Source organism: Macaca thibetana, chromosome 13, assembly GCF_024542745.1.
Source record: "Macaca thibetana thibetana isolate TM-01 chromosome 13, ASM2454274v1, whole genome shotgun sequence".
Taxonomy (NCBI): Eukaryota; Metazoa; Chordata; class Mammalia; order Primates; family Cercopithecidae; genus Macaca; species Macaca thibetana.
Genome location: NC_065590.1, coordinates 43,102,770 through 43,127,174, shown reverse-complemented (window position 1 = coordinate 43,127,174; position 24,405 = coordinate 43,102,770). Strand labels below are relative to the sequence as shown.

The 24,405-nt window shown below is 35.9% G+C and overlaps 1 protein-coding gene across 5 annotated transcripts in view; it reads right to left on the bottom strand.

Moving 5' to 3' along the window:
• The window catches only part of VPS54 (VPS54 subunit of GARP complex), a 131,704-nt gene that overhangs the window by 11,986 nt on the left and 95,313 nt on the right, over nt 1-24,405 (bottom strand). For all 5 annotated transcript variants that reach the window (XM_050753442.1, XM_050753444.1, XM_050753445.1 and 2 more), the window contains 7 exons: nt 23,640-23,821; nt 23,060-23,172; nt 20,027-20,090; nt 17,334-17,439; nt 16,380-16,467; nt 15,696-15,817; nt 15,502-15,582 (listed from right to left, as the gene is read on the bottom strand). In XM_050753442.1, coding sequence (XP_050609399.1) covers nt 15,502-15,582; nt 15,696-15,817; nt 16,380-16,467; nt 17,334-17,439; nt 20,027-20,090; nt 23,060-23,172; nt 23,640-23,821 — 756 coding nt within the window. The remainder of the gene's footprint in view (nt 1-15,501; nt 15,583-15,695; nt 15,818-16,379; nt 16,468-17,333; nt 17,440-20,026; nt 20,091-23,059; nt 23,173-23,639; nt 23,822-24,405) is intronic.

Here is a 24,405-nt window from a genome sequence, read left to right as displayed (position 1 = left end):
GAAACTTCAGCAAAGTCTCAGGATACAAATTAATGTGCAAAAATCACAAGCCTTCTTATACATCAGTAACAGACTAACATAGAGCCAAATCATGAATGAACTTCCATTCACAATTGCTTCAAAGAGAATAAAATACCTAGGAATCCAACTTACAAGGGATGTAAAGGACCTCTTCAAGGAGAACTACAAACCACTGCTCAGTGAAATAAAAGAGGACACAAACAAATGGAAGAACATACCATGCTCATGGATAGGAAGAATCAATATTGTGAAAATGGCCATACTGCCCAAGGTAATTTACAGATTCAATGCCATCCCCATCAAGCTACCAATGAGTTTCTTCACAGAATTGGAAAAAACTGCTTTAAAGTTCATATGGAACCAAAAAAGAGCCCGCATTGCCAAGACAATCCTAAGTCAAAAGAACAAAGCTGGAGGCATCACGCTACCTGATTTCAAACTATACTACAAGGCTACAGTAACCAAAACAGCATGGTACTGGTACCAAAACAGAGATATAGACCAATGGAACAGAACAGAGCCCTCAGAAATAATACCACACATCTACAGCCATCTGATCTTTGATAAACCTGAGAAAAACAAGAAATGGGGAAAGGATTCCCTATTTAATAAATGGTGCTGGGAAAATTGGCTAGCCATAAGTAGAAAGCTGAAAATGGATCCTTTCCTTACTCCTTATACGAAAATTAATTCAAGATGGATTAGAGACTTAAATGTTAGACTTAATACCATAAAAACCCTAGAAGAAAACCTAGGTAATACCATTCAGGACATAGGCATGGGCAAGGAATTCATGTCTAAAACACCAAAAGCAACGGCAACAAAAGCCAAAATTGACAAATGGGATCTAATTAAACTAAAGAGCTTCTGTACAGCAAAAGAAACTACCATCAGAGTGAACAGGCAACCTACAGAATGGGAGAAAATTTTTGCAATCTGCTCATCAGACAAAGGGCTAATATCCAGAACCTACAAAGAACTCAAACAAATTTACAAGAAAAAAACAAACAACCCCATCAAAAAGTGGGCAAAGGATATGAACAGACACTTCTCAAAAGAAGACATTCATACAGCCAACAGACACATGAAAAAATGCTCATCATCACTGGCCATCAGAGAAATGCAAATCAAAACCACAATGAGATACCATCTCACACCAGTTAGATAGGCGATCATTAAAAAGTCAGGAAACAACAGGTGCTGGAGAGGATGTGGAGAAATAGGAACACTTTTACACTGTTGGTGGGATTGTAAACTAGTTCAACCATTATGGAAAACAGTATGGCGATTCCTCAAGGATCTAGAACTAGAAGTACCATATGACCCAGCCATCCCATTACTGGGTATATACCCAAAGGATTATAAATCATGCTGCTATAAAGACACATGCACATGTATGTTTATTGCGGCACTATTCACAATAGCAAAGACTTGGAATCAACCCAAATGTCCATCAGTGACGGACTGGATGAAAATGTGGCACATATACACCATGGAATACTATGCAGCCATAAAAAAGGATGAGTTTGTGTCCTTTGTAGGGACATGGATGCAGCTGGAAACCATCATTCTCAGCAAACTATCACAAGAACAGAAAACCGAACACCGCATGTTCTCACTCATAGGTGGGAACTGAACAATGAGATCACTTAGACTCGGGAAGGGGAACATCACACACCGGGGCCTATCACGGGGAAGGGGGAGGGCGGAGGGATTGCATTGGGAGTTATACCTGATGTAAATGACGAGTTGATGGGTGCTGACGAGTTGATGGGTGCAGCACACCAACATGGCACAAGTATACATATGTAAGAAACCTGCACGTTATGCACATGTACCCTAGAACTTAAAGTATAAAAAAAAAAAAAAAAAAAAAAAAAAAAAAAAAAAAAACCTAGAAACTTTCTGAGAAAAATAAATAAATAAAATAAAAACCATCTTTTAGCTTATATTTTAGAATTCACACAGCTGAAATTATATACCATTTTATTTATAAGACAAATTTGGGCTAAATACTATATTTTAAATGTACTAATTTTATATTAGTATGCTTCATTAGAATGTACTAATATGCACTAGTTTATTAAAATGTGATGAGTTCCAATAAACTGCTGTAAAAGAACCATGTATAGATCACCATGTAACTGAATTAAGCAAAGTTGTGACCACCCAAACCCAAGGGTTTGTCTCTCTTCACCCTAAAAAGATATCAAACATCCTCTTATCTTTTTATCTTTTTTTATTAATAACAGCTTTGAGATATAATTCACATACCATAAAATTCATTCTTTCAAAATATAAAATTCACTGGGTTTTGGTAAATTCATAGTTACACAGCTATTACTGCTAATTTATAAACATTTTATCATTACCTCCAAAAGAAATTCCAAACCCAAAAGTTGTCCTTCTGGACTCTCCCTTTTCCCCAGTCCCTGGCAACCACTAATCTACTTTCTGTCCCTGAATTTGCTTATTCTGGACATTTCATAGAAATGGAATCATAGAATATGTGGCTTTTTGTGACTGGCTTCTTTCCCTAAACATAATGCTTTTGTTTATGAATGAATCAGTACTTCATTTCTTTTTGTTATTTATTCATTTTTAGAGACAGTGTCTCACTCTGTCACCCAGGCTAGAGTGCAGTGGTGTGATCGTAGCCCACTGTAACCTGGAACTCCTGTGCTGAAGCAATCCTTCCACTTCAGCCTTCTGAGTAGGTAGGACTACAGGCACACACTACCACACCCAGCTTGAGCATTTCATTTCTTTTTACAATGTTTTCAATATACTTGGGTATATACCTAGTGGTGGAATTACTGGGTCTTATGGTAACTCCAGGTTTAATCTTTTGAGGAAATGCTAAACTGTTTTCCAAAGTGGCTGCATCATTTTACAATATCACTAGCAGTGTATGCAGGCTCTAATTTATTCTCCACATCCTCACCAACACTTGCTTTTTTTTTTTTTATTTTAGTCATCCTAGTAAGTATAATTTATGGTAACATCCTCTTAACTACCAGGGCCCCTGTACTGGGTTGAATAGTGTCCCCTCAAAATTCATGTCCACCTGGTACCTCATGAGGTCATAATGGATTAGAGTGGGACCTAAATCCACTGACCGGGGTCTTTATACAAGAAAGAAGAGAGAAATTCAGACACAGAGTCACACGCAGAGGGAAGACAACCATGTGAAGACCAGGCAGAGAGACCGGCATGAGGCAACTACAAGCCAAGGAATGCAAAGGACTGACAGCCACCACCTGAAGCTGGAAAGAAGCAGGGAAGAATTCTTCCCAGGAGTCTTCAAAGGGAGCAGAGCCTGGCCCACACCTTCATTTCAGACTTCTAGGTTCCAGAACGGGGAAAGAACAGACTTCTATTATTTTAAGTCATCCAATTTGTGGTAATTTATTATGGGGGCCCTAAAAACCTAAGATACTCCCCCAAACCTTCCTTCACCCCTGCTTTTCCTAAAGGTACTATTCTTTCCATATTACCTTTATACATTTCTTCAGTCACCTAAACTTGAGACTGTACTTCTTTACTCTCAGTTTATAAAATTTGGTTCCTGCCACCAGCCAACTACCTTCCTCTACTACCTGTATAACACTCTTCTGAAAGTGTGTGTGTGCGTGTGTGTGTGTGTGTGTGTGTGTGTATGCTTGAATGAATGTATCAGATTCACTGCTGTCTGGAGTGTACAAAGATGAATCAAAGTCCCTTTGGGGAGATAACTGTCTAAAAGCTGGTTGGTGTTCCAAAAAGTGGACAATGAATGCTATAGAACTCAAGTGAAGGACATTTACACAATGATGTCTAATGGCTTCCTAAGCTGCCCACCTGAGGTGTTCAGTCTTCAAAGGGGAAAAAGAAACAGGTATTCCAAATAGAGGACACGCCATATTATTTCAAATCTGTTTTGTTTGTTTTTTGTTTCCTTGAGATGGAGTCTCACTCTGACGCCAGGCTGGAGTGCAGTGGTGCAATCTCAGCTCACTGCAACCTCTGCCTCCCGGGTTCAAGTGGTTCTCCTGCCTCAGCCTCCCGAGTAGCAGGGACTACATACAGGAGCTCGCCACCCCGCCCAGGTAATTTTTTGTTTTTAGTAGAGATGGGGTTTCACCATGTTGGCCAGGATGGTCTCGATCTCCTGACCTCGTGATCCACCAGCCTCGGCCTCCCAAAGTGCTGGGATTACAGGCATGCGCCACCACACCCGGCCTCAAATCTGTTTTATATACTTTCTGATTAATACTTCTAAAGTACCATTCTAATCATATTATTCATTCATTAAAAAACTTTTATTTAAAATTTAGAAAGCTGCAATAGAACATTGCTACTACCTTAACAATACAAAAAACTGAGATAATCTATAAAATCATAATTTTTCTTGACATCAGAGAACAGAGATCAGGGGAACCAAGGGAACTAATTCCAAAGACTGAAAAGGCCCTCTGAGGAGACGTGATACACAGGAACTGTCTCACTTTTGGCAGAGCATAAAAACAAGAGGTGACCACAAGAGAAGCAAGTAAGAAGAAAATAACTAAAATTTTAACAGATTCCTAAAGGCCAAACGTGGGCTAGGATAGATTTAGGTAAGTGAAAACCCTAGCCATAATGAGAGTTTGCACTCATGCACGTTTTACTTCACGGCCTCCAGGAGGTACTCAGAAGAAACAGGAGGATCAAAGGGAGAAGACCATATAAATCCACTCTCAGTAGCACAGGTATTCAGGAGGTGATTAGTTGCCACAAGGGAATAGAAACAAATGCCATCCATTTCCCCCAAACTCTATTCTCATACAAAGTAAAAGGCCTAAGTCACTGAGAAGGGGCACCAAACTTTCACCACTGGGGTCACTGTATGAAAGCAGGAACAAAACATGCCTGCTCCTGGGCCGGGCACGGTGGCTCATGCCTATAATCCCAGCACTTTGGGAGGCCAAGGAGGGTGGATCACCTGAGGTCAGGAGTTTGAGACCAGCCTGGCCAACATGGAGAAACCCTGTCTCTACTAAAAATACAAAATTAGCTGGGCATGGTGGTGCATGCCTGTAATCCTAGCTACTTGGAAGGTTGAGGCAGGAGAATTGCTTGAACCCGGGAGGCAGAGGTTACAGTGAGCTGAGATCACGCCGTTGCACTCCAGCCTGGGAGACAAGAGCAAAACTCCATCTCAAAACAAAACAAAACAAAACAAAAAAACATGCCTGCTGCTGAAGGAAGGGACAAAAACACCTGAAGCCCAGGATCTTGCACCAATCAAAGCAGAGGTTGTGAGCAGAAGTATGGGCTCCACATTCAAGGCCAGGTATATAGACTCTACCTAAGATGGAGACCAGACAAGAAGAACAGATATTTCCCCTATTACCCTTAAGAGCCCAGCACTGAGAGTCTAGAGAAAGACTCCTGCTCTATAGTGCAGATGTACAGAGATGACTAAAAGATGAGGGTGAAACAAACACTGAGAAAAACCCTCTAACACCACCTCAGGCCCTACATTAAACACAAGGGAGTAGCAGCCTACTACTGAAGGAGTTGGAAGCCTCTGGCATACTAAGGATAACAGCAGCAACAACAAAACAGAAACCCAGCTTGATTATTGAATAATTTGATTCAAACCATAACAAAAATAGCCTGACAGAAGAGGTAAGTCCATTTCCATGCATAAACACTATTTACCTCACAGTCTTTACTGTTCTTCTACATACAAGGTTCAGCATTTAATTAAAAAATTACAAAATATACAAAAAAGAAAACAATATCCCACTGTCAAGAAATAAAGCAACCAACAGAATCAGACTCAGAGATAATCCAGATGTTGAAACGATTAGAGGGAGATATAAAAATAACTGATTAGGCCAGGTGCAGTGGCTCATGCCTGTACTCCCAGCACTTTGGGAGGCTGAAGTGGGTGGATCACCTGAAGTCAGGAGTTGAGACCAGTCTGGCCAACATGGCAAAACCCCATCTCTAATAAAAATACAAAAATTAGCTGGGTGTGGTGGCGCATGCCAGCTACCCAGAGCTGAGACATGAGAATTGCTTAAACCCAGGAGGTGGAGGTCGTAGTGAGCTGAGATCACGCAACTGTGCTCCAGCCTGGGCGAAAGAGTGGGACTGTCTCAAAAATAACATAACATAACATAACATAAAATAACATAACTAAAATAAAATAACTGATTAACATGTTAAAGGATCTAATGAAACTGAAATCTTAAGGGAGAAATTGAAACTATAAAAAAGGAAACACACAACAGGTCCAAGAAGTACAGAAGAAACTCAAGCATGATCAAAAACACACAAAACTTAGACACATCATAGTGAAACTGCTGAAAATCAAAGATAATATTTTTGAAGGCAAATACAGCAAAAAACAAAGAATTACAGCAGACTTCTTGTTGAAAACTGTGCAAGCCAGAAAACAATTGAACTGAATTCTACATCTAGCAAAACTATCTTTGAAAAATGAAGAGGAAATACAGGCTTTTTCAAACAAAAACTGAGGTGATTCATTGCTGGCAGTATATACACAAGAAATATGAATGGAATGTTTTCAGGCAGAAGAGTATGGTATCGGACAGATCCAAGCAAAGTAATGAAGAGCTCCAAAAATTTACCCTCATTTTTTCATAAAAATGAGGATAAATGTAAAAGGCATTGTTTTCGTCATTTTTATCACTTTAAAAGATAACTGATAATCTAAAGCAAAAACAGTGGCAAGGTATCATGGGTTTTAAAAAATACATAAAGTAAAATGTATGACAACAATAGCACACAGTAGGAGAGAGAGAAAACAGGTATCCTGTCGTAAAGTTCTTATACAATCAGGGAAGTAATGTCATCATATTATTTAAAGGTAAACTTAAAGATGTATGTTATAATCCCTAGAGCAGCCACTAGAAACAAACAGAAATATAGCTAGTACACCAACTTTAAAGATTAAACAAAATGAAACCATAAAAAACATTTAATCTGAAAAAAGAGGGGAAAATCAGTCAAAAAACAGAAGGAACAAACAAGACAACTAGCAAGATGACAGATTTAAATCTAACTATATAAAAAAATTTAAATGGTTTAATAGGTCAATAAAAGACAGCAATTGTCAGACTAAGGCAAAAAAGCAAGATCCAGCTTCATTCTGGGTATAAGAAACTAACTTTAAATATTAAGGCACAGATATGTTAAAAACAAAAGGATAGTAAGAGAAACATTATAAAAACACTATTCAAAAAAACTGGAATGGTTACATTCGTATTAGATAATGTGCACTTCAAAAAAAGGAATATAACCAGCCATAAAAAGGATATCACAGGCTGGACGCAGTGGCTCATGCCTGTAATCCTAGCACTTTGGAAGACAGAGGTGGGCAGATCACTTGAGGTCAGGAGTTCAAGACCAGCCTGGCCAACATGGTGAAACCCTATCTCTACTAAAAATACAAAAATTAGCTAGGTATGGTGGTGGGCACCTGTAATCCCAGCTACTCAGGAGGCTGAGGCAGGAGAATCACTTGACCCTGGGAGGCAGAGGTTGCAGTGAGCCGAGATTGCACCACTGCACTCCAGCCCAGGCAACAGAGCAAGCCTCTGTCTCAGAAAAAAAAAAAAAAAAAAAAAAATCACATAACAAATATTAAGAAAACACAGTAATCCTAAATGTGCATGTATGCAGCAAAAGAACTTCAAGATACATATAACAAAAACTTGCAAAGATCTGAACACAAAAACAGACAAATTTACAATTATAGTAAAAAACTTCAGTGCTTATCTCTCAGTAATTGATACAACAAGTAGACAGAAAATCAGTAAGGACAGAAAAGACCTAAATAACACTATCAACCAACACCACCTAGTTGATAGACACAGGACACTCTACCCAACAACAGCAAAATACACACTCTTTTCATTTGCATGTGGAGCATTAGCCAAGATATTCTTCGGCCACATTCTGGGCCACAAAAGAAATCTTAAACATAAAATAACTGGAGTCATACAAAGTTTGTTTGCAGACCAAAAGAGAATCAGACTTGAGATCAAAACAAAGATTGCTGGAAAAACCTAAAATATTTAGAAATTAAGTAATAGACTTCCAAATAACCCAAGGCCAAAGAAGAATCACAAGAAGTAGAAAATATTTTGAATCAAATAAAAATAAAAGCACAGAGTATCAAAATTTACAGGACACAGCAAAAGCAGTACACAAAGAAAAATACAGAGCATCAAATGCTTATATTCAAAAAAGGAAAGAAAGGTCTCAAATCAAAAATCTGGGCTTCTACCCTGAGAAATTAGAAAACAGCAAATTAAATCCAAAGAAAGGTTAAAAGAAAATAGAAAATAAATAATACAGACTGGAGTAGGAAAATAAAAAGCAGAAAAAGAGCAGGAAATATTTACTTTTACTAAAAGTAAAAGATCAAAACATGTGATAAACTTCTAGCCAGAAAGGGGGAGGTGAGGAAGACTTTATAAATTAACACCGTTACCAATACCAAGAAAGAGCAGATAACACAAATCCTCACTGACATTAAAAGAATAAAGGAATATTACATACAAGTTAATGCTTACAAGTTAATAATAGATGAAATGGATAAATCCATTCAAAGAAACAAACTTCCAAAGTGTACTCAAGTAGATTACCCACACAGAACTATATGTATTTTTTTTAATGAACTTATTAAAAATCTGCCTATAAAGCAAGAACAAAGACCAAATGGCTTTACTGATAAATTCTAACCTAAAACTTGGGGGAAAAATAATACCAATTCCCCACAAATTCTTCTTCCAGGAAACATAGGAGGAAGAATACTTTCCAACTCATTTTATGAGTCCAGTATTACTCTGATACCAAAATCAAATAGGCACTTCAAAACAAAACAAAGAACCCTATAGACTAATATCCTTCATAATACCCCCCGCCACACAAAAAAATCCTTAAGTAGGTTTATCCCATGAATGCAAGGTTGGCTCAAAAGCAAAAAAATCAATTAAGGTAATTCACCTTGGCAATCCTAAAGGCAATCCTAAAATATTTAGAAATTAAGAAATTAATTTCTTCAGACTAAGAAAGGCAGACCATATATGATCATCTCAACAGATGCACAAAAAGTATTTGACAAAATTCAACATCTGATCATCATACAAACCTCTCAGCAAACTTGAACAGAAGGAATCTTCCTTAACCTGATAAAGGCCTCTAAAAAAAAACTACAGCTAACATCATACTTAATGGTTAAAGACTGAACATTTTGTCCCAAGACTGGAGAAACCAAACATATCTGCTTTCACCCATTTTATTCAACGTTGTGCTGAAAGTCCTAGCCAGTGCCATAAAGCAAGGAAAAGAAATAAAAGGCATACAGATTCAAAAAGATGCAAGATTCTATTTGTAGACAACATGACTGTGTATGTAGAAAAATCCCAAAGAATCTACAAAATTGGCATTATAACTAATATGTGAGTTTAGCAAGGATGCAGGACATAAAGTTAATACAGAAAAATTCAAGGTGTTTTAATATACTAGCAATGAATAATTGGAAACGTAAATCTTTAAAAAAAATACCATTTACAATAGCACCAAAAATCAAGAAATACTTAGGGGTAAATCTAATAAAATGTGTGCATTATCTGTTTACCAAAAACTACAAAATTTTGCTCAAAGACATTAAAGATGTAAGGAGTAAAGAGATAGGCCCAGTGGTGTGTGGTAAACATTTAATGGGCTCGCTGGGGGAAAAGCACTGGTTTGTAGTATTTGTTCATTTCTGTGGTGTAAATATTCACACCATGGGCAAAGTTACCAGTGTGCTGTTACTGAATGTAGTATTGGGAAGAGATAACACAACATAGGTTCTGGCTAGCAGGTGCAATCTGGCTCTGGTACAAAACTGGATATACCCTGTTTGTGGATCAGAAGACTCAATAATGTCAATTCTACCCCAAGTGATCTATATGTTCAATGCAATTTCAATCAAAATCTGAGCGGCCTTTTTGGTAGTATTTGATAAGCTGATTTAAAATTTTTAGGGAAAAGCTAAGGACCTAGAATAGCCAAAATAATTTTGAAAAAGAACAATATTAGTGAGCTCACATTATCTTATTTCAAGATTTACAATAATGCTGGAGTAGCTGAGACAGTGTGGTACTGGAACAGAATATAATCTCAAAACAAAACCAAATGAAAACAGTTGATTTTTAACAAAGGTGCCAATGGAGAAATGATAGTCTTTTTAACAAAAGGTGCTGGAACTATGAAAAACGAACACTGATTTATACTTTGCATTATATATAAATATCAACTAGAAATGAATCATAGACTTAAATATAAAACCTAAAACAGTAACATTCCAGAAAAAAATTTGGAGAATATCTTTGTAACTTGCGTTATACAAAGATTTCTTGGCTGGGCGCAGTGGCACACGCCTGTAGTCCCAGCACTCTGGGAGGCCAAGGCAGGCAGATCACCTGAGGTCAGGAGTTCGAGACCAGCCTGACCAACATGGAGAAACCTCGTCTCTACTAAAAACATAAAATTAGCTGGGTGTGGTGGTGCATGCCTGTAATCCCAGTTACTCAGGAGGCTGAGGCAGGAGAATCGCTTGAACCCAGGAGGCGGAGGTTGTGGTGCGCTGAGATCGTGCCATTGCACTCCAGCCTGGGCAACAAGAGCGAAACTCTGTCTCAAAAAAAAAAAAAAAAAAAAAAAAAAAGATTTCTCAGGATAGGACACAAGCAGCATGAACAATAAAAAAAAAATAAATTGAATTTCATCAAAATAAAAAATTGCTCTAAGACACTGTTAATGTAACAAAAAGACAAGCCACAAACTGGGAGAAAACACTTAGAAACCACATACCCGATAAAGAACTTGTATCCAAGATATATAAGGAACTCTTATAAGAAGACGAACAACCTAATATTTTTAAACGAGCAAGAAATCTGAACCAACACTTTACCAAAGAAAAGATATGAATGGAAAACAAGCACATGAAAAGATGCTTAACATTATCTGTCATTATGCAACTTAAAACCACAATGAGATATCACTCCATACACACCTACAAGAGGACTAACATTAAAAAATAAAGTGATGGTGAAGAGCACCTGGAACTCTTTTACATGGCAAGTAAAAAGGCAATATGATGCGCTTCAGAAAATTTTAGAAAAATTTTGTAGTTTCTTATAAAGTTACCATAAAGTTTTATATTTCCATAATCCACAATTGCCCATCTTAGTCCAAAGTATTTATACTAAAGAAATGTAAACACATACCTACACAAAGCCTACACATGTATGCTTATAATAGCTTTCTTCATAACAGCCAAAAACTGGAGAAAACTCAGATGTCTATCAATTGGTGAATGGATAAACAAAAAGTAGTGAATCCATACAATGAATACTACTCTACAATAAAACAGAACAAACCACTGACACATGCTGTAACATCCATGAACTCCAAAAACATTATGTTAAATGAAGTGTGGGATAGTAGACTACGTTCTGTATAATTCTACTTAGAGGATATTCTGGAAAAGGCAAAACTACATGGATAAACATCTGATCAGTAGCTTTCAGAGGCCGAGTACGGGGGGTGAACTGACTACAAAAGTGCCCAAGAGAATGTTTACCAATGACGTTCTATAACTTGCAGTTCTACTATCTGTGTTTGCTAATTAAACCATACACTTAGAGAAGGTGAATTTTACTGAGTGTAAATTATACCTCAATAGACCTGATATAAATTGCTTAGTTTTCTACTGGTAGTCACAGCTCTCTACTATCTTTCCACCATATCTCCCACTCATGTGTGCCCACTCTGATGCATTAGCCAAATAGAACTATTACCTTTATTATTAATAACAATAACAGCAAAAGCATTAGCAGTCAATATTTACTAGAACTTGCTATAGTCAGATACATGATAAAAGGAAAGCAGTCCACATATATTATCTCATTAATACAACCTTATGAAGTAGGCTCCACTGTTATCCTCATTTAGAGACAGAAACAGAGGCTTAAGGAGATTAATAATTTGCCCAAGGTCCTTCAACAGCTAGTATGTGACAGACAAGACATTTGAATTTAGGTCTACCTGACTCCAAAACTCTGATAATGAATTGCCTTAAGATTTCTATCAACATGTTTGCTTATGCTGTTACCTCAGAGATCTCTTCACCTCAACTTCATCTGCCTTCATCTTATCTATCCTTAAAAGCAAAATTTATATGCATGCCTCATTGATAAAGCTTTCCCAGATCTTCTTCACCAGCTGACAACCATCTCTTTCAAAGCCTTAAAAGCTCCAGCACTAAATTAGTCCCTTATTTATAACACTTTACATATATCGTACATCCTGTCATAGTTATTGATCTATTTCCCCAACTAAATATTTTGCTATTGGAGGACAAGGTCAAAGGTTTATTCACCCTTGTGTATCCCTGATACTGAACAAAACAGTTTATATTAATACATAACTTACAGAATGAATGAATAAATGAATGGTGGTTGGAACATTAGTCTACCTTTTAGTACAGTTAGATATTGTTTCATTCTACCCAGGCAATGGTACCCTTACTTATTAGCTGCTTTCTTTTTTTTTTTTTTTTTTTTGAGACAGAGTCTTGCTCTGTCACCCAGGCTGGAGTGCAGTGGCGCGATCTTGGCTCACTGCAAACTCCACCTCGCGGGTTCAAGCAATTCTCTGCCATAGCCTCCGAGTAGCTGGGACTACAAGCACGTGCTACCATGCCCGGCTAATTTTTGTATTTTTAGTAGAGATGGGGTTTCACCATCTTGACCAGGCTGGTCTTGAACTCCTGACCTCATGATCCACCCACCTTGGCCTCCCAAAGTGCTGGGATTACAGGCGTGAGTGACCATGGTGGCCGCTTTTTTTTTTTTTTTTTTTTTTTTGAGACAGAGTTTCGCTCTTGTTGCCCAGGCTGGAGTGCAATGGTGCCATCTCGGCCCACTGCAACCTCCACTCCCGGGTTCAAGCAACTCTCCTGCCTCAGCCTCCCGAGTAGCTGGGATTACAGGTGCCCACCACCACGCCTGGCTAATTTTTTTTGTATTTTTGGTAGAGACAGGGTTTCACAATACTGGCGAAGCTGGTCTCGAACTTCTGACCTCAGGTGATCCACGTGCCTCAGTCTCCCAAAGTGTTGGGATTACAGGCTTGAGCCACCATGCATGGCCACTTATTAGCTTCTTAGAATCAACCCATATGTTACTGTGTCATCCTTCTTCCCTAAAATTATATTTTCAGATATGAACATGAAAGGTTAAAAACTGAAAGGCAAACCCAAACCAAACACTGTCTGCTATTTTGATATTAATTAAAAACAGGGTCAAACTCCTGAGCAACATACGAAAGCAAACAGAACACGGAGTGGCAAAGAGAGACTTGTTAACACAGGAAGAATGTAATATGCCAGAGTAATAGGAAAAATCATCAATGGAGAAGATACTAGAGAGAACATTATGTTATAAAAGCCTGTCCATATTCTTCAACAGGTCAATGATATATATATTTTTAAATGACTTAAGAGACATAACCACCAAATGTGATCTGTGAACCGTGCAGAAGCCTTTGTCCAAACAAATTATTATAAAAAGACATTTTTGGGACAATTAATAAGTTTCAAATAGGAAAATAAATATTAGATGATTTTGAGGAATTGTCAATTTTGTTAGGTGTGATAATAGTGTGGTTATGTAAAAATGTTCTTAGTTTTTAAAAATGTATACTTAGGTATTTAGGGACAAAATACCATAATGCCTGAATTTATTATAAAATATTTTCTCAAAAAAGGCAAATTGTTAATAACAAATATAGGTGATGCATACATGGGAAGTTCATTAAACAATTCTCTTTTCTTTACAGAAAAAAGACTGTTGCCATAGGAAAAAGTCTAGTCACTGTGACAATTCTTATTCAAAAACTCTGTGGATGACCAAAGTGACAGACTAAAGTCAGAGTTTTAAGAGTACTAGCACATTTTTGGTTTTTCTTCATTACATTCCACAGCCTATTAATAGTTCCACTAATTTTTTTGTTTGTTTTAGAGACAGGGTCTTGCTCTGTCACCTAGACTGGAGTGCAGTGGGATGATCACAGCTCACTGCAGGCTGGAACTCCTGGACTCAAGCCTAGTTCCACTATTCCCAGCCTAGTTCCACTATTTAACATATGTTTTATTTTCCACTGCTAGCTGTTTACAGTCTTCTACCTTGTTAGATGATAAGCTTCTTGAGAACTGACACAGTATGTTACTGACTTTTGGTACACAGAAGAATGCTATATATCAAAAAGGAAACTGATAGAATTGATTTTGAATGTAGCTTGTACTTAGGACCCATGAAGAAAATAAAGCATCTCTAAACAGCAATTTTTCTCCCTTCACAACTAGAAACTAATGTAATAGGCATAACATAGTATAGGTATGTTTGTACATAACGACGAATTCCTTAAGCTTCTTAAGAGTGAAGCATAAAACATCTGTATTATCAACTACACCAGAGGTGCAGTATAGTCTGGGGATTCCTGGGAGTCAGAGACCCTTTCAAGGAATCTGGGAAGTAAAAGTCACTTTCATAATAATATTATTAATAAGATGTTATTTATCTATTTTACTCTTCTTCTCTCATGATTGAACAGTGGGGATTTTTAGATGACTTGTGATATAATTCTTCTGAAGGCTAATAGAGTATGTGTTTGCGTAGTCTTGTGTGAGTGAACGGGCACCACTTTATCTTGCCCTTTTGATTCTTATGTACCTGCTGTTCTGTCATTTCGGAATCTGAAGGATGCAAGTAGGATAAAAAGCAAATCAAAGTTCCTTGCTATTAAGGTTACTCCAAATATGATCTTGGACAGAAAGTATACAGTGAGTAAACTTTCAGACTTTCAAGTAATGAAATTTTGGCTTTCCCCCTAAGACATGAATTGAAAAACTTAGGGAAAGAGTGAAAGACAGATCAAGAGTGACTGGGGCTGACTAAATGACATTTTTCTGAAGATACTCTCCCAGTATAATTGCAAATTCTTTGGGGAACACTGCTTCATTTAATGACATATTGGGAATGAAAAACAAACAAGAAATGAATATTGAAATGAATTAACATAAAAATACTTCTGCTTAGGGTTTCTACCATCCTTAGAATCATCTCTCCTACTCTCGCCAGCCCCTTAGAATAAGAATATCAACTGTTTTGGAAATCTGAAAATTTTGTTGAGTTGTTTTCTAAACCCTGAATAATTTGTTAGATAACTGCAGGTTAGACCACTATGGGTGGTCTTGGCCACAGCACATTGTCACATTTTCCTGAAAAAAAATTTAAAATTCTACTAATTGGTAAATATCCTATGAAAGTTTAGATTATTTTTTCACATCTTAATTTATAAAGTACTCCTTATAAAATAGATAATCATAATGCCTTTGAACAAAGTCTAATAATTTCTATAAATCATTACCTTAGATAACAGCTTGTCAAATAAGCTATCCATTATCGCTACAAGCTTAGCTGATATTTCAGCTATGTGATCATGGTAGTCCTGCAATGAGAAATGATATTGTATTTTTAAGTCCCTGGGACACATTTAAAAAATACTTAACAATTAAGGATCTAAACTTATGAAACTCCAATAGAAAATATATGAAAAAGTACCTTAGTGATATGATCAAAATGCCTAAGCATGCTATATTGCTTAGGTGGTAGTCGAGCTTCAAAATGAGCCCGGATCACAGGAATGTAGTGCACAATTAACTGCAAACATCGTGAAGAAAGAGCTGAAGGTCCAGGGAGTGGATATATAATGGAGAGATTTTAAAAAAAGACATTAGTTGATTTTAATTACAAATCAAATCAAATAAAAAACATTACTTATAAAGATCCAGTTTATTTCATAAATGAAGAGCACTATGGCAGAAGGCAACATATTTCATTTTAATAATTTGATACTGAATAATGTAACGAACATGCTGCTTTCACAAAGGACTCAAGTTGTATTATCAGTATCACAATAACAAGACAACTGATTCTCTTCTGACATTCGATACCTTTCACCCCCAAATACTTTATACACATTACATCTTAATATTTTCTAGAGTGGTGTAACAGAGTGGTGTAACTTCCAAGTAACTTACACTTGGAGGGGAAATGCATCGTAACCTTTTCCCCACGGTTAGTGTTTTCAGTGATGAGTATACATAAAAGAGTAAGTAGCATTTATTTTTAGAGTAATGCCACTTTGGTTAGAGCCATGAAAACATCAGGTATAAAAAAACATGATGAGTACAGTGACATCACTGTCAACACTTCAGCAAATGAATTAAATGCAAGAATCCATACCCAAATTTTTTGTAGTTATCGTTTTTAGTCCAACAACTTGCAGTGCACCAGCTCCAAGAACTAACTGGCAACTTCTTGAATTGAAGTACTAACAAAAGAAGGAGAAAAAAAACCCAAATTTATTAAAAACTATTCTTTATATCCTGGCAATGTGCTGTTATAAAAATACATCCCCCTTTCCTCTCATTCAATGGCCAAATGAATTATCTAGTAGAAGCAATTAGTATCTATTTATTTAATGAAAAAGAAATGAGAAGGGGAGATTCTAAATGATAATATTTACTCATAAGAAACAGTTGAAAAATTCTAAAAAGCAGTTCGCAGAAATTAATCTTCAATTTGCATTTACAAAACAAATTCGGTTTCAGTCATTCTTGTTGGGAAGTTCTATTTTCAAAAGTTATAAAAATCTTTCTCCGCTAAAACATGACAACTCAAGTCAGAACAGAATTAATAGATTAGAGGCTTGAAAAAAATAATAAAGCCTTTCCTCTGTACTGGTAGTTTAAAATATTTCAATATGAAATGGCTGAATAAAATCATCACATTTTCATTTTATATCAATCGTTCTGAAAGAATGATGCAAGAAAAATCTCTAACCTTAGTGAGGTGAATTTTGTAAAGTTCAGTGAATTCCTTCCATGCACATTTGAAGCCAGTCCAGGTTTTTTGACCTAAGTGGCCTCAGTCATATTCAGCACCTAACAAACAAATCATCTCCTGTCTCCAATGTCATTAACAACTCTATGGGTGAATGAGGATCACTAACTGTGGAGTAAGAAGGAAGCAAGCAGCCTGTTTCCAACAACATGTTGTGATTCAACCACAATCAAATGTTAAAAAACTAACGTCTTAAAGATAACTTGACCTTAAAATGTCTTTGAGTTAAAAGATTAGTCACACCCTAATGTATTAATTCTTCAAACAATTTTTCCATAATGAAGTCATACACACCTTCAATAAATCTGACAGACGAGTAAGCATGTCAGTAGTAACAGATGGGATGTTATCCACACACTGGCAATATTCAAGGATAATTCTTATTAACAGCAATACGGTTCTACAAGAAAAGAAAAATGGCCCAATAGGAAATCAAAACAAGAAAAATAAAAAAGATTTGGCATATAAAAATCAAATTACTTAATGGCACAAAGGATCTCTGAGAATATAATGATCTTGGTAACTGTTAAAGTATGTATTTTACCTAGTAGTATGGCAGGTTCTTGACTAACACAAGACAAGAGAGGTGTCTAGAATGCAAAATTTAAAGAGGCACTTACTCTGTGCAATTGCAGGATCAGCTTGCACAACACTTAGAATGAGTGGCTCCTTAAATTCTGCACAACAGGCATAACACTCTCTGTATGGCATTCTTATTAAAGGAGTCGCTTCAATAAGACAGGTATTGCAACCCTTAGCCAATTCAGAAACATTGACAAAAAGCCTATTCAGTGTTTCTGATTACCAACATAGTAGGTCCCCCATCATAACTAATGAATTGATGAAGAAAACCGAATCCAGATTTTCTTAGTGAGATGAAAAAAAAAAACTATAATGCTTCTAAGGAAAACATATCTCCTAAGAATTTTATTGGTGGGTCACAAAAGGTTCTCTGGCCGGGTGCAGTGGCTCACACCTGTAATCCCAGCACTTTGGGAGGCCGAGGTGGACGGATCACTGGAGGTCGGGAGTTCGAGACCAGCCTGACAATGAGAAACCCCGTCTCTATTAAAAATTCCAAATTAGCCTGGCGTGGTGCCGCACATCTGTAATCCCAGCTACTCAGAAGGCTGAAGCAGGAAAATCACTTGAACCTGGGAGGCAGAGGTTGCAGTGAGCTGACATCACGCCATGGCACTCCAGCCTGGGCAACAAGAGCGAACCTCCGTCTCAAAAAAAAAAAGAAGTTCTCCAACGATGATAAAGTTAAAGTTATCACTTCCATATTAGGACAAATCACACATTGAAAAGACACACTACTGGGAGGTTAAATAAGATTGAAATTAAGGAGAAAGCCATTCATCATAGGATATCTAAGTTCTATGAGATGCTCAGAAATGAGATCTATGTAAAATAAGGATTTATAAAAGCCTGAAGGATATCAGGAACTAATGATTCAAGAAAGATGGTGTCTAGCCTTTATTACAGCTTGTCAGACCATATATGCATACTGGTCTCTATGCTTATTTCTTGCAGAGTCTGCCTCACTGAGCATGAGTCCCTTGCTTATCTTTTGTAATTGTCTCTCAGATATTATAATAGTTCTCCTTTAGCCAGGGATTTCAGTTTTTTGTCAACCGACTCTTTGCCTAAAAAACCAAAAGCAAGATGGCCAGAGGGGACCATTTCCATCAAGCAAGTGAAGAGCAACCAGATAACCAGTAGTTAAGGAGGGAAATCATAATTAGATTGAAGGGATGGGATTACAGGAGGACTGAAGAAAGTTTTCTCTACCAGAAATAGGGAAGGACTCTAGAAAAGAAATGAATGGAGGCTTTAGTTTAGAATGTGTGGACTTCAGGTATCTGAATACAGATTCAGAAACAGGATTAATTCTATAAATACTTTTTGAGTGCTTATTATCGTGCCAAGAAAAATAAAAATGGTAAGACCTGATCTCCACCTCTGAGGAATTCAGAGCTAAATTAGAAAACATATACATAAATAAATAATTCAATTATACTATGGTAAGTGCCATAATTGAGGGATATAGAATTACATTCTTCCTGGAGGGGGTGGCCATTTCAAAAAATGCTTACACAGTGACAAGAACTAAAGAAGAAAAGTGAAAAAGAATGTTGGTGTAGATACTGGGAGTTAGACCTAGATTCTAATTCTGACTCCATTTGGGTCACCTGAACCACTTAATCTTCTAAGCTTCTTCTCATAGTGTAGAAAGGAAATAATAATCCCCAATATCTTTATTTTACAATGTAGTTGTAAAGATCAAATGAGATCACATATATATGAAAACACTTAAGCTGTGAAGTACTGTTAAAGAATATTAAGATATACTTTAATTACCAATTTAATAAAAGACATAGTACTCAACAAAAAATGATGGAATTTGTATGCTTCTTAGTTAACTTGAATTTGAGATACTTTTATTGGTAAAAGATCTAGTGAATCAAATGATGCCAATGAAAATAACTACCAACAACTATCAACTTATTAGGTGCTAGACCTGTGCTAAATGCTTTACACGAATTACTTAATTTTCACAATAATTCTGTATATAGTACTATTTTCCACATTGTGTGGATTCCAGAGTCCACAACTTAAAACTACTATGCTATGGTACACTCTAAGAAAGCAATGGAAGAAAAGATAGAAAGAGCCTGGGATAGTAATAATATCAGGGATCCACTACAATTACTCTTGGGTTGTCTAGATTTCTTGTTATATGAGAAAAATCAAGCCTTTTGTGTCAAGCCAGTGTAGTCCTTAATAATGTATGCTACAGAATAGAGAAGATAAAGAAATCCATAAAGTTTCCTTTAAGTTCTTCGTAGGATTTAAAATTGTTAATTGAAATTTAACATTGTTAAAATTGTGAATCCAAAATTTCCAATTCACTTCAAGGGAGAACTAGAAGACTTGTGTTTTAAATAGTTGACTCAACAACTAAAGAAAAATGTGTCACTCACCCAACAACTGCATACTGTTGTCCCTCAACAATAAGAACTTCAGCTGGTTTCCTTTCTTCTGTGGCTAGAGAGTAGAGCAAATAAACAAGAGAGACAAGAGTACCAGATGAAACAAAATAATGGAGAAAAAGCTGAAGAAGATAGTTCCTGTTTAAGGCCTAAAACTATCTCATTTCTGAAAATAAACATCTACTTCCTGGGAAACTATCTGACACATAGTAAATAAAGTATACTGGAAGTTGGAGAGATTTGGATTTGAGTACCAGTACTACCAATTACTGGATACATGACTTCGGGGCAATTATTTAACCTCTTTTGAGTATCACTACCTGAATCTATTAAATGTGGACAACAGTATCTTTCAGGGTTGTTGTTAATGGTAGAAATAATTATTATGAATTGCCTATCCCTTAGGACTGGCACAAGGTAAATGATCAGCAAATAGTTTTTTAAAAGTTACTAGGTTTGGAAAGGCAGAACTAGCATTTAAATTGGTTGTCTTTACTATTATCATTATTGAATACAAGTTAATTTCTAAATTTGATGGAAAGATATGTATTTAATTTTTAATACTTCAACCCAGAAGTTATTTTCAGCATGTGATATTTCTTTAAACAAAATTCAGCATATTGAGGTGAAAAGAACAGTGGACTTGATTGTATCCTGGATAAGCCAAATTGATTAGATCACCATAGGCAACTCATTATGCTTCCCTAAGCTTCAAGGCCCTATGGGATTTGTATATACATTTGAATATTTGAGAGCTATATATATTCCAATCACAATTTACTACATATGTCAGATGTATATTTCTTGAGGGTAAGGACTGTGTCTTCATCACTTCTCTATATTACAGAGAAGTGGCATAGCATAGTAGAAAAGAGAAATGGCCCTAAAGTCAGTCTGCCCGGACTAGAATCCCAGCTCTACCACTTCCTAGCTATGTAAACTTAGGCAAGTTGCTTAACCTCTTTATGCCTTAGTTTCTAAATTTGTAAAATAGGAATACTAATAATGTCTAGCTCACGGACCTGTAAATGAGATAACACCTGTAAAATACTTAGAACAAAACAGTGTAAGTAAATACTCAAATAATATTAGCTGCTATCCATTAACCTTCATTTCTCCAATGCCTACCTGAGTGGCTAGTAACCCAATTAATATATCATGGATAAATAGATAATAATCCAGGATCCTTAACTTGAAAAGAACTAGTAAAATGTTAATAGACTTCTAATAGCATACATCTATGCTATTCAGAGAGGAAAAAAAAGACTGAGAAGAAAGGTATGTAAGAGAAACGTCCTACCATCAATATCCTCCAAAGAAGTGAAAATAAATAGTTCATGTTTCACACAAAATACACGATTAATTCAATTATTCCACATTTACGATTTTAATTCAGAAATCACTCTGTTTGCTTAAAAGTGGAATCAAAAGACCATGAGCTGTTCAGGGACAGAAAATATATCCTAGTCATCTAGCACACCACCTCACATAGAGAGAAGTCAATTAAATATAGATTGAAAGACTAGATGAGTGATAAGTCTTACAATTTTAAACTAGTGATTTAGAATGGTCAGAGTGTTTTATTTTTCCATCAGCTCTTGCTAGTTGAATGCTTTAGTTGTGCCAGTATCATACAGTTAGAAAACTCTACCACCCAACGCTATTACCTATTAAAAACTGTCATATGACAAAAATTTACCTAATTTCTTCAATTCTTCTCTCTGCCCTATATCAACTAATCTGTTTTATACTTGTCCTTAACCCTCTTCCCCTTGTCACAGGGGCAGATGTAGTAGTCTTTCTCTTAAACTCTGGATTCGACTCCATGCACCTTGCCCCATAAATCACCCTCCCTCTCTAACTTCTTTAGCTATTATTTCATCACTCACTTTTCCTTCACAACCAAATCTGTTGAAAAAGTAGTCTATACTTGTCTACCCTTCCTCACTTTTCCAGTTACTAAGCACTGAACTGCAATTTGACTATCACTCCACTGAATTACTGAGATTGCAAATGATCTATGTATCAAACTAATGGTTACTGTTTGTATTTTACTCAAGTCTTTCTCTTGTAGTCTAGTTGCATTTTGTGCAACTGTGAAGTATACAATTTAAAAATATTTCTGTGTAGAAATGTAAAACTTTGATTAAATGCATAAAATTTGAAATAGTGCAACTACCTCCTCTATTAGAAATACTCAAGAATTTCATAATTGTAAATCTTATAGGATTATTGTATATAAATTTAATTATTATCACACGATGACTCCACCTGAACTAGTGTACAAAAGTATTTCCCAGCTATCTCTTCCACATGAAAACTCAACTGGTATTCGATACCAGTGACAACTCTCTCATCATTTTACTTCTATGTTCTAGATTTCTCCCTACCTCTGTGGTTCTTCCTTTTTTGTCCCCTTCATGGTTTTCTTTCTTTACGTTTGGACTTTTGCTATCGTGTAACTACATTACTTAGGATTGCTTATATATTTTTTGGTTTTGTTCATTAGACTTAGCCTCTTTAAAGCAGAATTATAGCTGTTATCTCTGTCTCAACTCCGTCTCAATATAGGACACAAAGTAGAAGCTAACTAGTGCTTACTCAATATATGTATATAAACAATATGGTATAGTAGCTAAGAACATAGCTATGAAATTACATAAAGCTGGTTTCAAATCCCAACTCATCATTTGTATAAAAATTCCTTAACCCTTCTAAGCCTCAAGGTTCCTCACTGTTACACAAAGTAACAATAGTACCTGTATCACAGATCGTTGTGAGAATGAACTGGAGTAATGCATGTAAAGAACATGGTTCAGTGTCTGGCATATGGTTATAACACACAATAAATACTTGAAATCATTATTATAAATTACCACAGATTTCCTGTCAAGTATTTACTAAGCTGGAAATATTGGTTCTAGCTTTGAAATAGGCACTGTCAATTAAAGAAATATTAAGCATTAATACAAAATGAATAAACAATATAAAATTGAAAGAGAATGTGTGAAGGAATACACATACTTCCTGATTTTTTTTCAGGTAAAGCAATCTTCCCATCTGATATAGAATCAACAAGATCCTGAAATTCTGCAGGAACATCTGCTTGCTTCCAGCGCTCATTGTCTAAGAGGAGGCTAGTCCACAGTAAAGAGAAAAGAAGGTAAACTTTAACATTTCAATACCATCTTCCTTGGTTTAAAAGAAAAGGAAGAAGAGCTGAGTGAGAACATAAGACTTAAAAAGTGCTGAACACTTTAATAAACTGGAATCATTCATAAGCAGGACCAATACTTAGAAAATAGTTCTCTTTTTATATCTCAGCCTACACAAAAAGAATGATGAAACAATTTACTTAACTTTGAGTGGCAAAAAAAGTCAACTTACTGAGGATCTTCCTGATAAGTATTTTAATAGAAGTAAGCATTCTAACTCAGCTTTGAAAAGCCAAGAAATGTGATTTTAATTCCACAATCTGCCTTTAATTAAAAAAACCTTTATCAGGCATTTTCACTGGCCAATTAAGTTTACTCTTTTAAATATAACTGTGTTTCACAAAGAAAAATGAAAAAAACAAAGAACAGAACAGACATGGTGATGATACCTGAGCTTGGTTTTTCTCTCTTCATGAAACCTATTTACAAACTTATTAGCTTGGCTCTGAAGTGCTCCAAGTAACGACATGCTTTTTCTTCCACAGATCTGTTCGGTGTCTAAAATGAATGTTTCCATTAATCTAGAAAGTGTTATGAATTCCATGGAATTTAGCTTCTCAAGAAAACCATCCTAAATTTTAATACAAAAATCATGAGAGTTAGTGTAACACCAAATTGACTAAGGTTTAACAATAATTATATTTTTATTTTAATAATATTTCCCAATACTTTAGACCCAGAAATTGAGCATGAAATGCTTAAGAGGTCCAAATTTGATTCTGATCCCTTTATAACTAATATAGTAGTTCAAATGAATTTAGATCATACTATAAAATTTTCACAATGTTGGAGTTTTATTATAAACTTGTTTAACTACATATATTTAGGTATACATATATACATATACATATATATGTAAAACAACATTAATTTCAAATTAGTTATTAACATATATTTCAAAATAAGTCATTTAATCATTTATCTGAAAATACTGCTTTAATAATTCCTAATAATTCCTTTTATTTAGAGTATTTTATATCTCAACATCTCCCTAGTAGACCACAGTGGTAACACTGACTAGGTCATTACATTACATTAAATGTTAAAAATATAATATACAGTATGGGGAACACAGGAAGCAAAGACATAATTCCAGATCTTCAAAATTATTATGTATAAAATATAAAATATATAAAGCTTTATGAAAATAACTAC